Source organism: Labrus mixtus, chromosome 13 (assembly GCF_963584025.1).
Source record: "Labrus mixtus chromosome 13, fLabMix1.1, whole genome shotgun sequence".
In the NCBI taxonomy this organism is placed as follows: Eukaryota; Metazoa; Chordata; class Actinopteri; order Labriformes; family Labridae; genus Labrus; species Labrus mixtus.
The window spans coordinates 4,227,312-4,241,817 of NC_083624.1; the positions used below are offsets into that span (position 1 = coordinate 4,227,312).

A 14,506-nucleotide genomic window follows, 5' to 3' on the forward strand; every position below is an offset into this window, starting at 1 on the left:
TTATGACGGACTTCTTTAAATGTCTCCGTTGTTTTACCTTTTTAAATTCAATATTTTTCTGAGTGTAGCCTACATGTGACCGTTCAGGGGTTTGTTTGGGGTTGCTTCGGTTTAACAGGGTGTGTGTTTTTTTTAGGAGCAGAAGACCCCGGTGTTTACATCAGGGTGCAGCACCGACCATTTACTAAACTGAAGCCAGGTGGCCCCCATTAAACAAAGTCGTAAACACACAACAACACCCAGACTTTTTTTTTTTTGTTCCTTCCTTGCTAGTAAGACCAGTGGAGCCAATGACCTGGTGCTTTCACTTACCCCCCTTTTTCTTTAGTCTCATATGTTTTCTCTCCCTTTCTTTTGCTTGTAGTGTGATCAACAAGATCAAGCCCGGTGTTGTCAGGAAGATTAACAGGCTGCCCACACCTATTGCTGGACTGGTGAGTCTTCTTCTCTTTTTATGCCGCTTAAAGATTTAAGATGTGGCATGTTCATTATGCTTGAAATATATTTTAACATGTACTTTTAACAGATCATCATAGCTCTCTTCACACATAGCTTATATCCGTTACTGCTTTTTTTTTTTCCATGTTAAGGTAAATTCTGTTGTTGAGTGTGCGAGGTGCAGCAGCAGCAGCAGCAGTGGAGCTGACTGGTGACAGGTCTCAGGCTCGGCTGCCAATGAGAGCGAGGTGTTTGCCTCAGTGGCCTGTCACTCCTCATATCCATCCACGCTAATAAGTCCGCTGAACGTGGAGCTGCTTGAAAGGCCACCAGCCGCATTCGAGCGCTCCCTAAAATACGATGTCTGGCGATCCTTGAGGCTGCGTTCAGTCAAAACCGTCCTGGACAATAAGTCTTTGTGCTGGTCTGATAATTAACTTTTGACTGAGTGACAGGAGTTCAGAAGGCGGCAGACTTCAGCTTTAGCGTAATAATCTGTAATTGAATCAGTGTTTTCTCATCACCTTTTTCGAGGCGTAGAAATGTCTTCACATTTTCGCCGCTTGTGGCCCCAGTTGAGATAAATGTTTTGGGAGTGTCTGCATACAAGACCGCTCTGGAAGTAGAGGGTTGAAATCCCTAACCCTTAAACCCATCCCTCACGAAGCCTGCTCTCTTGTGGGAGTAATTGAGTCCAGCTGTCTGGAGGAATTACAGAGAACCCCAACCCTCAGCAGCCAGTCTGAGTGTGTCGGTGGGCTCAGAAACACTGTTTGGCAACACAATGACAAGTCTGTGGCAGAAAAGAACAGACAGGCCTGAAGGCTGGATGTAAACAGTAAACATGGTGTTTTTCGGCCTCAAACAATGTGCCATCATATGCGTGTTATGAAATAAACCGAATGTCCTGCCAGTTTGTTTTGAACTGTTGGTGATATAACTGGCTGGGCACCTGCTGAGGTAGTGAGGTAAACCATCTCCTCCATCATTCAGTGGCGATGGTGTGGTATTTCCGAGCTTGGACACAAAACTGAAACCACCTGATCGTAAATTCTTCCAACAAATGTAGAAGACTCCCGGTTGGCCCCGCAGCGATCTGTGTTGCTGGCAGCCACATGGAGAAAAGAGCTCTTCAAACAAACATCCCTCACTCGAGCTCTGCTGTGAGAAGATTCCCCTCTGTTATCTCGCAGCTTTATAAATAGTAACACGTCTGCTCTTTAAGTGAAGTGCTTGAATAGAAATGACATCGTTCATTTAGCATTAGTTAGCATCATATCTCCACTTAACAGGTGCAGGGAGTAACTCACAAATACATTGTTTCTGCACTTTTCATGTATCTATAATTTACTTGAGTATTATTTTTCGGATTTTTTTTTTTAATATAAGCCCCTATATAAGCAGCCCCTTAAAGTCTTTATATGTGATTTTTCACACTTAAATATAATAGAAATCAAGTATATCCTCTGAAAATAACTCTGTGAGTCATGACTGTCTACAATGGGTGTAACACCCGAGTCCCACTGTCTGTGATGTTTTCAGAGTTTTCAGAGTCCTATCTTCAGTTTGTTTACATCGCCTGGACGGCCGGCTGACTCCTCCCCTCGTGTATAAAAGTTGTTTAATTGAGGGACTAGAGAAAAGAAGAATAACATACTGTACTCACTGCTTAACTGTGTTTCTAGATCACGCTCATTTCAGGTAAATTTACATGCAGTGTGAAGATACGAGCATAATAAAGATCGCTAGCATTAGCATGCTAACACAACAATGCACCGCGAGTTGTTTTGGTTTCATGCTGGTGCTCAAGGGCGACATCTGCTGGATCAAAAAATCGCATATAAAGCCTTCAAAATCCTGCTGTCGCTTACAAAACAGAAACGGCCCCTCCTACTTAAACTCTATCATCCTGGTCTGCACTCACTATGCTCTGCTTATGATAGCAGCCTGGTCCAAACTTCACAACAAGGCCCTAAGTCTCTATCTAGACTCTTCTCCTCTGTCGCTCCCCAGTGGTGGAACCAACTACCAAACTCCATTTGATCTGAGTTTGCTCAGTCTGCTGAATGAATTGAAGAATTCTATATTTTAATCCAATCATCTATGCTCGTAACTTTGAAAACTAGCTCATAGATTTATATCAAGTACATTCTTTATTGTTTTCGACCTAAATGGGCAATAAAACATATGAAGGGTAGTGATGACTGATGAATCCATTGAACATTGGTATCAGCCAATGTCAGCCCTGTTGAAAGACATCATTGTATCTGCAAATAATGTGGCATGCACCAATGTCAATATCTGATGTGTATCTGTTGTGTCATCAATTTAATGCTGGAAAGCTCATATACCCAACTGCTGATTCTGCGGAGAGGTTTTTTTATTGGGCAGAAGAAGTCATCTGTTGGACAAGCTTAGATCTGTTTATTGGTCAAACTTACTCGCACTAATACCATTCCCTTCTTGGCCTCTCTGTGCCGTTGGAGAAGACTAAACTGGGAACATGCTGCTTTTGTGGCATGCTTAAATTCCAAACAACATGTGGAAAAACCAAAAGCTATGTTGTTGGGGCTCTTTTTGGTTTGTCATGTAGCGGCGGCATTGCGCAGCAGAATGAAAGTCTCTCTTCATTCATGCCTCATTAACAATTAGACATGAGCTTTTTCTACCATTACGCTCGTAACTGTTGTCTTAGTTTTACTATGTGCAAGATTTCAGCACTCAAATGGATACCAGGCGTCTTCTGGTGGAATAAAAAAGGCCCGGGGAGGAACGAAAAAGAAACAGAAATCTCTCTGGTTTTTGTGGAATATTTAGCAACATTGGCTCCAGACTGGGACTATTCTTTGGCTTTACTTTTTGTTCTAGGGAATGTTTCCCATGTCAGCACACTTCTCCGCTTGTTCCTGAGCCCTGAGTGAGCTGTGGGTTTGGGTCACGGCACCCCGGTTTGGTCCTGGTTCTACTTTAACCAGCACTCGGCAGGAAAAACTGTTTTTTGCGTTGGGGCAGTTGGCTACATGAGCCCACTTGGCTGAATCCAGAGGGACGGTGTTAAAGATGACTCCACTGGCTTCTGCCCATGATAAATACACTCTAATTGACGTGGTGCTGGATGTTCTGCATACACGAACTCCTTGGTGGGTTGAGGCAGCAATGGGAGGAGATAGACGGACAGTTTCAGTGGCCCTCGGGGTGTCTTTACTCCTCTGAATGTCGGTGTAATCATCTGTGCAATGACAAGAATCTGACCATGTTTTGTTACTGTGTTTGTGTTGTATGGGTGCATGTTATGACTGGATCTGACTGTAAGGATACAAAGTCTTGTATTGGGGCCGTTCAAGTATTCCATCTTGTGTGGCTAGCCCGATATTTTAACCATAGCTCGGCTTCTAGTGGGAGGCACTGCCATGGGGTCAGCTGAGGGTAATTGTAGAGTATGCCCGTCTTAGAGAAAGAATGCAGCAGAAGAAGAAATAGAGTGACCACATTGTGACTAGCATGGACCAAGATCCTTTTATACCAAATCAGACACCTTAAGAGTCAAATCTTTCTGTTCTTGGTGTGAAGTGCTTAAATCGGAGTTCTCTGGTCTGTATGAAAGGATTAGAGGCTGCTGGATGGGTACAGCATATTTAGCAGGATTATGTGCAGGCACAAGTCAGCATAACATTCCTTCGACATCATTATCTCTGCATGTTCTGGGACTTACTGTCGGGGGAGGGGGGGGGAGGGCTTTTAATATGTTCGTAGAGCTCTCTGTCAAAATGACATTCATACCGGAGTGATATTAAAAGGCATGTGCCAAAGGTTGTGAGGGAGATTTTCATCTGTATTGCAGCAATAAAGCTCAGCGATGTTTTACAGCCTGAATTCTTTTGGAACATAAAAATCATATTATCGACATCTCACCCAATTACCAAAGACGCTATAAACTTATAGCAGATGTAATGGTATCCAATGTAGGGTGAGAAATGACTGTGCATTTACTTACCTTACCCTGGTTGGTCACCTGTTGAGTCACAGTTGCAGAGTTTATCCACCAGTGAGCACCGACAAGTTCAGTAAATATAGAAACAAAAAAGAATTCTGTGCAGTGAGTCTGTAACCTAGAAGTTGTGACTATTACCCAGTATATTGTTAGGACATTTAATAAACTATAAACATATAGACAGTATATATGTTGGGGCACCGGTGGCCTAGTGGTTAGTTTGCGGCAACCATGTACATAGACTGGGACCTCAAAGCAGGCAGCCCAAGTTCTGACCTGTGGCTTCTTTGCAGAATGTAATTTCCCAATATCTCTATTTCTCCCTGATTTCTAACTCTATCCAACTCAGTAAAGCCCCCCCCCCCCCCCCCCCCCCCAAAAAAAAAAGAAATTAAAAGTCAGTATATAAGACTAAAGGACTGTGATGTTTTTAGACTAAGGTTTCAATCACTAAAGTTCAGCATTTTGGTTGCTGCCATCTTGTGTTTTGGTGCCCATATTTTGAAAAAAACATGAATACCTTAGAGGTCAAGTTCAGTGAGCTAGCTGAGATTGTGACTGGCAGACTGCTTTGGCAGACTTTCCCAAACTTAAGACTGCCGCTGCCCGCTTTGAAATACAAAATTACTCCGGGGCCCATTCTAAAAAATGTTTTATGACTAAAACTTTACTAAACATTATGTCCATGAATAGTCATGACACTAATCACTTAAAGGGTTGACTCATGGTAAATCATCATTATTGTGATATTTCTTTTATTTTTTAAATTGGTGGAGGGCTTTTCGCGGCCCACTTGCAGTACCCACACGGCCCACCAGGGGGCCGCGGCCCACACTTTGGGAAGCACTGTGCTATGGCATGCATTTGTCACTCAAAGCCACAGTTCCCAGAATTATGCATACCTTTCAGCTTATATATCATTTAAACTGTTCAGTATTTAGAAATGGCAACCTACTGTATGTGTAATTGTCATGCAAAAGAAAATGAGCTATAGAGCCAAAAGCAAGATATTTTGTACCAGGGTGTGTAAACATGTTCATTCCCTCTGTAAAGTGTGGCATTTTAACATTCCCTCTATGGGGATTGACTCGCTTTTGGAGCCTTTTTCAGTTCAGTTCAGCCTCATGTGGCCAATCCAGGAATTGCAGTTTTTGCACTACAGTGCTGCTTCATTTTACACTGGAAGATGGGGCTTGCCTTTAAAAAACATATTTCAGCCCAAAAGTTACATTATCTGTCAAGATAGCTAGATACCCAACACATGTTATACCTGCACTTCAACCACACAAGTAATGTGGTTAGTGCTGTTTATCAGCCATCAGTTTAAGTGTAGAGAGGTTTTGGAAGAAAAGACATCATACAAAGTCTGAAGTTTATGACTGTACCTGCTGTACGCATTGATTTATAAGATCATAAATTAAGTGTCAGAGAAAACATATCTGTCTGAACAGTTTAATGATGAGATGATACAGATAAAACTAGCCATTTACAACTCTTAATCAAATTCATGATCTCTCTGGAAAATTGCATGATCATGTTATCTAACAAGACAAAGTAGTTGCCCCAGTAACTGAATACAAAGTCAAGACCGGGGGGGGGGGGGGTTATCCCTTAACTGTAGGGGCCTTCAGTGACCTGAAGGGCCCGGCAAAGTGCTGTTATGGGACAAGCAACTACTTTGTAAGCAGGGGATTCCTACACAGAGAGGTCAGCCCTCTCCTACCATTGGGTAATAAGCATGTTTGCCATTTAAATATAGCACAAGCTACCCCTCAATTATTGCAGCCCATGTTGAAGCCGTGTGTCATTACATGTAACCATCTTAAGCAGGGCTGTCCCGGTGGGAAGTGCAGGCTCGCAAACAAGGCCCTCGGGATTACAACAAAACCCCGGAAAAGGAATGGTGTTTCTGCGGTTGATGATTTGTTTGACATGACTGAGGTGTGTGTGTATTTATAGAGCATAATGTGTTCATGTCTTTAAACTCACGTCTGTGTAAATCTTGTGTACATATGAACCTTACCCAATAAAAAACAGACATTGCACATAGGAAGAGAAACCATCCCTCTACTCCCATGTCTTCACGAGTTGCCTCAGGGAAAAAAAAAAACATTTGCCAGTTTCTGTCACCCGACCTCATGTTTCATAGCAACCAAATGTCTACAAAATACTCCGCCGCCCCGCAGATTTCACAGGTATTCTCGAGTGAAGGGCTTGGCAGGGAGGGGAGGGGACAGTTTCAGGGTGTGAGAAGAAGAAAGATGCCACAGCAGGCATTGTGCTCCCATGTGTGTGTGTGTGTGTGTGTGTGTGTGTGTGTGTGTGTGTGTGTGTGTGTGTGTGTGTGTGTGTGTGTGTGTGTGTGTGTGTGTGTGTGTGTGTGTGTGTGTGTGTGTGTCAGTTCTGCACTCGCATGGCCGGTTGGGTGGGACTTGTATCCACAGCTCTGATGTCATCCTTCCTGGTTAAGGCTTTGTACCCACCCTAACCCCGCCCACAGGTGGCTTTGCCGCTGTCAGTCAGCTCCTGTCACGCAGCCGCTCCCCCCTGCATGTGTGTTTGTGTGTGTTCTGCACCGAGTCCCTTCTTATTTGCTACACACATGCTCCTCCCTCCCCTCTTGTCCGTCTCTGCTCTCTCCGCTGATATGAACTTTGGAAGCAATGAGTTGTAGGCTGTGTCCCTGCCAGGGAATTCTTGAGTGATTATTCTTCTGCCTCCGAAGGTGGACAGCCCTCATCCCCGGCTTTGTTCTTTTTCCAGGACAACCTCAACGTCTTCCTCAAGGCCTGCGGGAAGCTCGGACTAAAGGAAGCACAGCTCTTTCACCCGGGAGACCTTCAGGACTTATCATCAAGAGTTACAGTCAAGTAAGTTGTGATTTTAGTAAAAAAAAAAACAAAAAAAAAAAACACATTCTTCTACTTCTACATTTTTATTACAAACCATTTCCATTCACAAAAATGGTTGAGCACCTCCTGTAAACTTGTTTTTTTTCACACTTTATTGAATCAACAAGTCTCAGCTTCTATTTCTGTCATGCTTAAAGAATGAACGTTTAATTGCGCCTGTCACACTACATGGTGTTTCAGAGCACATGCTGTCTCATGTGAGGCATGATTCAAGCTACAGTTAGAAAAAGGTCAGAGCTATTTTCAGTGTACATGATTTCCTCTGTTGGTAAACACCTGTTTTAGGCACTGCTCTGTGTGTCACTGGAAAATATGATGGAGGGAACAACTGAAACACCTTTTCATTGTATCCAGAGCTCATGGTCTGATGTTCTTATATTTGATCAAATTAGTTTCTTCGTCATGCGAGTTTGAGACATAATGTCCTCAGAGACAAAAAAAAAAAGCATTTATGCAGCGAACGGTTCAAGTTCATAAAGGAATTGATTATCTGATGGTTTTAACACGGTGCTGTACAGCTTTGTCGATACGATAATTAGCGTGCGTTGCAAACATTTCCAGACGCTGCCAAGTGTTTTCTTATTTTTCCATTTAAGTCAGTTGCTCTTGTGTCTCTTGCATGCCAATCATGGATGTATGTGGTATGTCGAACAACCTGTTCAGTTGTTACACAGGTGTGCCTTCAGGAGCAGGTGAGGTAAGGCAGCAGCGCTCAGGGCACAGTCCACCATCCACTGTTGCTCTTTGTGGCCGTACAACACTGCTGTGCAAGCACAAACAAAAAAGTGCATCATCAGCAATACCAGCAGGTGGTTAAACCTGGAGATAGTAGGATTAGATAGGATCTCAAATACATGACTTAAGTTGGCAAAATATTGCAAAGTGATGTCATGAGTGTGAGTTTTTTTCTCTGCAACACCAGATCTGCTCCTGATTTTTCACTTAGCTGTGCAATTAAAAATCCGTCTGGATGTTCCTTTTGAGATGTTACCGCAACTTCATGAAACATGTTTCCCATGATCCGCCCCAGGACTCGCTCTCTGTCATTCTTCAGCAACCCTCGACAATGGTGTCGAAACCGCAGTTCTCACGACGACGCTCGGAGAGGCAGATGTTCTGGAGAGACGCTGGAATATGAACCCAAAATAAACAAATCTGCCAGCCGTTTATCAAGACACACCCTCCTCTCCCCAGAGAGGAACTCACCCACCCTGCCCTGAGACACCGCGGTATCATTCACCCAATGTCTGATTCAGTGTCATAAATGCGCAGATCGTTCTTTTATGGACCATGTGCCCTTTGCGTTATCACACACTTCCTCTGTTGCATAACCCCTCAATTGGCAGTAAATAACACAGGTTATCATAATGTGGAAAATTTACTGTAAAGGCTGATTTGAAACGTTCTCCTATAATTAATATAACTTAAGTGAAAAATTAACTGAGTTTGCAACACCCAATCCCAGTCCCCCCCCCCCCCCCTCCCCTGTAGCTCAGGTCTTTGACAGCATGTGTGCCAGTGTGTACGTGCGGGGGTTTGGACTGAGGGGGCTCACTCTCCTATTTTTAGGTCCTGCCGCTCAAAGTGTCCCCCAGGACTGATTGGAATGGTATCAGGACTGAAAGGGAAGAGCTTTTAATAGTGTGTTTTACTCCTGCCAGTACACCCCCACCCCCTATGCATACCCCTGCATTTGGTCTTGAAGGGTACACCTGTGTGTGTGTGTGTGAAAGTTTGACTTTGCTTTGAAGCTAAGGTTGTGGCATTCTGAATGTCCCCCACGTGGGAATGTTTTGATTAAGAGAAGGCATGTTCAGACATATGTTTTTTTTTTTTTTTGTGTGTTTTTAATTCTGGCAGCAGTGTGTTGTTGCTCACTTGAAATGTGTTCCATACTTTCACGTTCTTATTTCTAAGAAGAACAGACGCTGCTTTGACTCATTCATTCGTCACAGGCGGATTTTTCTAGAAATTAATTCCTTACACTAACTGTGGATTTATATAAAGCATATTTGTGTGGGCTTTTGCGGTCTTTTTGCTTAGATAACTAGAATAACAAAATAGATTTCTTATGTATTTTCTTTTCCTCGGGCACATTATGTGGTTTCCCTACAATAGTAGTCACATCCCATGCAAAGAGAAATGGCACACACATAGTGTAACACGAGATAATCCCCAAATAAGGCTGCAGCCAATGGTTTAATTTCACTGTTGCTTATCAGAGTCGATGCAAATGAGGCCTCAGAGAGCAAAGAGAGAGAGAGAAAGTTGTCTCTATCAGCTGTCTTTGCTCCTGGTGTGTGTCCAACGTCCACTCCCTCAAACCCAGTCTGACAGGTGCCTCGCTCAGCTTCCCTGTTCCCTGTTCCAGCGGCAATTAGCTCGTTATCGTGCTTGTGCTGTGTGTTTCTTTTTCCTCACAAACACTTCAATTAAAGGTAAAGTCAAGGTTAACATTTTGATGTTTTGATGTTGTTTAACTGTTACCAGTTCCCTTTAAATGTTAACCTCTTTTAGCTTTGTTATAGCTTCAAACAGTACCGACATTTGAGTTATTTAGGGGCACCAGTTAAGCTCAGTCGTTAGAGCAGCTTCCCCGCGTACAGAGCTACAGTCCACATCGCAATCGTCCTCAGGTTGGAGTCCTGGCCTCCACCCCTTGCCCTCCTACCTACATTTCTTGCCTCACCCCGGCTGTCCTGTCAACTAGGTCAAGTAGGACAAAAAATGTATTTCAGTCATTTATATCGAGAAAGAAAAGCTCAGTAGGTACAACAGGTGTCCCATAAAGTAAAGTCCTTGATGCACTGGTTACTCGTTTGACTCCCAACCCAAAACCATTTTGTGCATGTCACTCCCCACTCCATTCCTGTCTCTCTTCAGTTGTCACATCATTAAATTCAAAAGGCCAATGAAAAGTCTTCGACAGCCAAAGACCAAAAAACTGTGGATTAATTGTGAAAACAAATAACCCAATGATGAAACAAATGATTAGTCACTCACAACCACAGTGGGCTCTAACTTGTATGAAAGGTGCTTTTAGGTCATAGCTATGGAACTCGGCCCCTCTGCTCTGAAAATGAAACAAAATTACAGACGTTTGATTTGAGTCATCAATCACCTCCCATGAGAAAAGCTAAAATTCCTACGTTGAACGTTTGTGCTTAAATTATAGTTATTAGCGTGGCTTGTGTCTCTCTTTTGGTATGAAGATGAAGTCAGACATTGGCTGAAGTCATGTGGGCTGAGAGCAAGTTTAATTCAAACCCCGTCTGTGTTGTCCCGGCAGTCATAAAAGATTATTGGATGTCTGCTTTGACCTTTGAGCTCAGCAGTTGCTGTAGGTTCTGTCTTAACACCCTCTGCAGTGTAAATGGCCCTGTCGCTTTGTGTTGTGAAATGGGCTTCCTGATAAAGTCAGTTACAAACACGTTCATAATCCAAACGATCAAACAGCGTGACAAACTGTTGTAACAGTGATACAGGCTGATAAGAGGGGAGAGTGTGCTGCGAGGTTTACTCTCATGAATGACGTGTCGGTGCACTATAACACTCTTTCAACATGTAGTCGTGAAATAGAATCGACTGTGTATAAAAATGGATGATGCGTCTCCACCTCCTCCTGTTGTGTAAAAGTGAAGCCCCCTCAAATGATGCTAACAGTGCTATTTGGAGCCAGAGTCTGCACAGTAGAGATCTGCTGGCAAAGACTTGGTATTGACGTTCTGCCCCTTCCACAAGAAAAGAACACACATTACAATTTCTGATACAACAACAATGTTTCCTCAGGTCAGTACAATTCACAGTAGAACAGATTCTTCTGTTGAACGGTTATGGAAAGTTCAATGAATCTTGTGATAGGCTTGTTCATTACGTTTTTTCTCTCACCACTCCTCCTCTTCTCTCCTAATCTGGTTCCGCATTTGTCGACAGAGTTGTCATTCGTGAGCTATCAGTCGTGAAAACTCAGGCATAAAATTAAAAAACCATGCTTGAGAAAAATGTATTTGAATTTGTAGTTCGACCTAGTGCTCGTTCCATCTGTTAACATGGAGGACGTGGAGTTTGTGACCTATACTGCAGGGGGGGGAGCTCAAAATGTTTTTGGCTTCACTTTTGGTGAGCTGTTATGTTGTCCATCTTTTCATATGTGGTAGAGTGACCAGGCTGACTCTTACTCAGGTCTGATTCAGTTAGATCGACTGTGTCAGTTTCCAACAGCTGCCCAGGAAATGAGAGCATTAGAGCGCTGGGGATGAATCACTCCATCTGAAAGTGCTCGATTTAACTCCAGCCACTTCCTTTAGCCCCTTAGCTGTCGTTTGGAAATTCAGCAGCACGCAGCCAAGTCTGGACGAGACCCACAACTCAACACACTTGACATAGAGGAAAAGACTGTGCAAGGTTTTCCCAAATGATACTAAATGTCAGCAGATTACTTGACACTTGACCTCTGTGAATGCTTTCTCAAGTGTTATTTATCACGGAGCCGCTTCAACAGGATGTATGGCTGTAAGGGGGGTTATTGCTGCTTGTAGAAACCAAAGATGTGCAGTCACAATACTCTTAACATCTAACAATGTGCTGTTGTTCTTTGGTCACAGAGGGACTCTCATTCTTATTCAACCTTCTTCAGTGTTTAAGCTACAAGTGTTATCATATTTTAAAGACATCTAGTCATTACAACAGTAATTACAGCATATCGGATCTGGAAATGAAAGGTTTATATGCTATAAATGTTCTAAAACTAGGTTCATTTGCAAAATTACTACACTAGAGTAAAAGCCTTAGTATGGTGGATTTACCCGCCACACTGGTATTTCCCTTTTAAGCCACATCGTACTGCGCTACATCAAAGAGGGAAGTATTGTACTGTTCCAAAAAAAAAAAGAGTCTCTCCTTGCGACGGACCCGTAGAATTAATATGCAAATCTTTCTTTAAAGATTTATTTTTGGGCTTTTTGGGCCTTTAATGGAGAGATAGGACAGTGGATAGAGTCAGAAATCAGGGAGAGAGAGAGTGGGGAATGACATGCAGGAAAGGAGCCACAGGCGGGATTCGAACCTGGGCCACCCGCTTGGGTTCCCTCCATATATAGGGCACGGAGCACTAACCACTGCACCACCAGCGCCCCATACAGTACGCAATTCTTTCTGAGCAAACTTACTGAGCTTCATAGTGACCCAGGACTTTAATGTTACAGTTCACCCTCCCTGCTCTCGTATTTATTTTGAACCAAAAAACGTCTGAAACACACTGTACAGCATCATCTAAAACAGCAGGCAGCCAGAGTAAGCAACCAGCATGTTAATATAGAGATACATTAAGCAGATAAAAAAGCCAAATATTTTACTTTTTAATTGGTGGAAGCCAAAAACAAAGATATTTAAGAGAGTGGATGTTGGTCCTACACCCATCAGGTGGCAACAAACTGGACTGAAAACCAACCAAAGGGTTGTTTTTACTGCTGGATATGTTAGAGCAAAACTATTGGCTAACAAGTAAGTCCTTTTAACTCTAAATATTTCAAAGGGATGTACAATTGCTTACCTAAAGCAGCAATAAAAATAATCTACACTGTGGCACAAAAAGTCATTTTTTCTGAAAGCACCTTTACATTTAAATGCTTGCTTTTCTTGTAAAGGGGTGCTTTTGCATCATAGTTCAACATCTTTCACCAACGTGTAAAATCTGTGACTATGAATCCAGCTTGTGCTTCTGTGTCCTCGTGTCACAGACAGAACAAATCCCCCGCTGAGATGAGTCCAAAGTCTCATTGTTGCCGCCGTTTAGATCAGGCAAATTATTGACAAGGGTTGACTGCACTCCAACCCCTCAAAACAAAAAAAAAAAGCAGGAAACTGCACAAGTGTGGTAGGAACATGAAAATTCAACGTCCTCTGAGGAATGTTTGTGACCTCCTCAGAACAATTGATAAAGGAGCGGCCGTGGTGATTACATGATGTGGATTATGCAATAGCATCCGTGGCTGAGGACCAAACTAAATGTTTGAAATACCTGAAGGAAATTTATTGTTTCTAGGACAAATTTGGACTGATTACACAGCTTGTTATCAGAGTTTATTTAACAATATCATATTTTGCACCTTTGAGCCATGTGAGCAATCTTTTGTTTGTGTGGTTTAAAGCTCCAAATTCATATTTCATAATACAAAAGAAAGACAAACCTTCCGCGTGCGTTGTATGTTAGTATTTCGGGTGTGGCTCGATGAGCTGGTACTACACCTTCTGGTTTTATGTCTTCTTATATGGCCCTGTTGCACATCTTGTTGCAGCGTTGTGTGAGCTGTGGGCAAATTGTAAAACACAAACCAGCGATGATGGAGAACAGCTAATAAAACCTCTACACCCCTTAATGAGGCCGTTGCTGTAAAAAAAAAAAAAAAAAAAAAGGCCAACACAAGGGTTATATTTGTGCTCTGGGCTCAAATGGGGGAGAGAAATGCCAGCCTCACCCTGTTCCCTCCCTCACAGAGGCTACACTGTCTCTGATAAGTACGACACAATGATGCCAGACACTGTCTCACCCACAGCTGATTCCTCCATACAAGCCTCTCCTAACTTCTAACTTTTTTTTTCAGTGCTCCTCATGCATGAGAGAGTCAGGGTGTGCCTTTGTACCCAAAGCGTTTTATTAGAATGAGAGAACGCAGATGAAGGATGTTACGTGCGGTGTTGTTGAATGCTGCAGAGCAGGTGAGCGTCGTCGCACAGGTATGCTTCTGATCGCACATGCACACCCATTAATTTGAGGCTTTGGTTACAAGGGGTTGTTTGTCTTTTAGGTATTAGTGTCTCAAAGACGCTGAGCTGCCTTTATCTCTTTGGTGTCTGCGCCGTACGTGGACTGAGACACATCCTGTGGGCTCAGTCTGATCATTTCTCACTTGCAGATATTTCTCTTGTTAGCGTTAAGAATTGAAAGATGACTAAACTTTGGCTGATGTCACAAAGTTATTTGTCTAACATTTGAATAGTGGCTGTGTGTTCTCTGTGTCTGTGGTTTGTGTTGGCACAACAGAACTATTCAACACCTTATAGTCAAATCAAATTAATTTTATGTTTTGGCACATTGTGGTCATGTTTTCATTGTGACCATGAGAGCTCAGACTGACCAAAAATTGTTGTATAGTTACCTGTTTTG

General features: G+C 42.9%; 1 protein-coding gene across 1 annotated transcript in view; it reads left to right on the forward strand.

Moving 5' to 3' along the window:
• Positions 1–14,506, forward strand: part of lmo7a (LIM domain 7a) — a 58,168-nt gene that overhangs the window by 10,811 nt on the left and 32,851 nt on the right. Inside the window, exons 4-5 of the mRNA XM_061053212.1 lie at positions 365–434; positions 7,193–7,299. Coding sequence (XP_060909195.1) covers positions 365–434; positions 7,193–7,299 — 177 coding nt within the window. The remainder of the gene's footprint in view (positions 1–364; positions 435–7,192; positions 7,300–14,506) is intronic.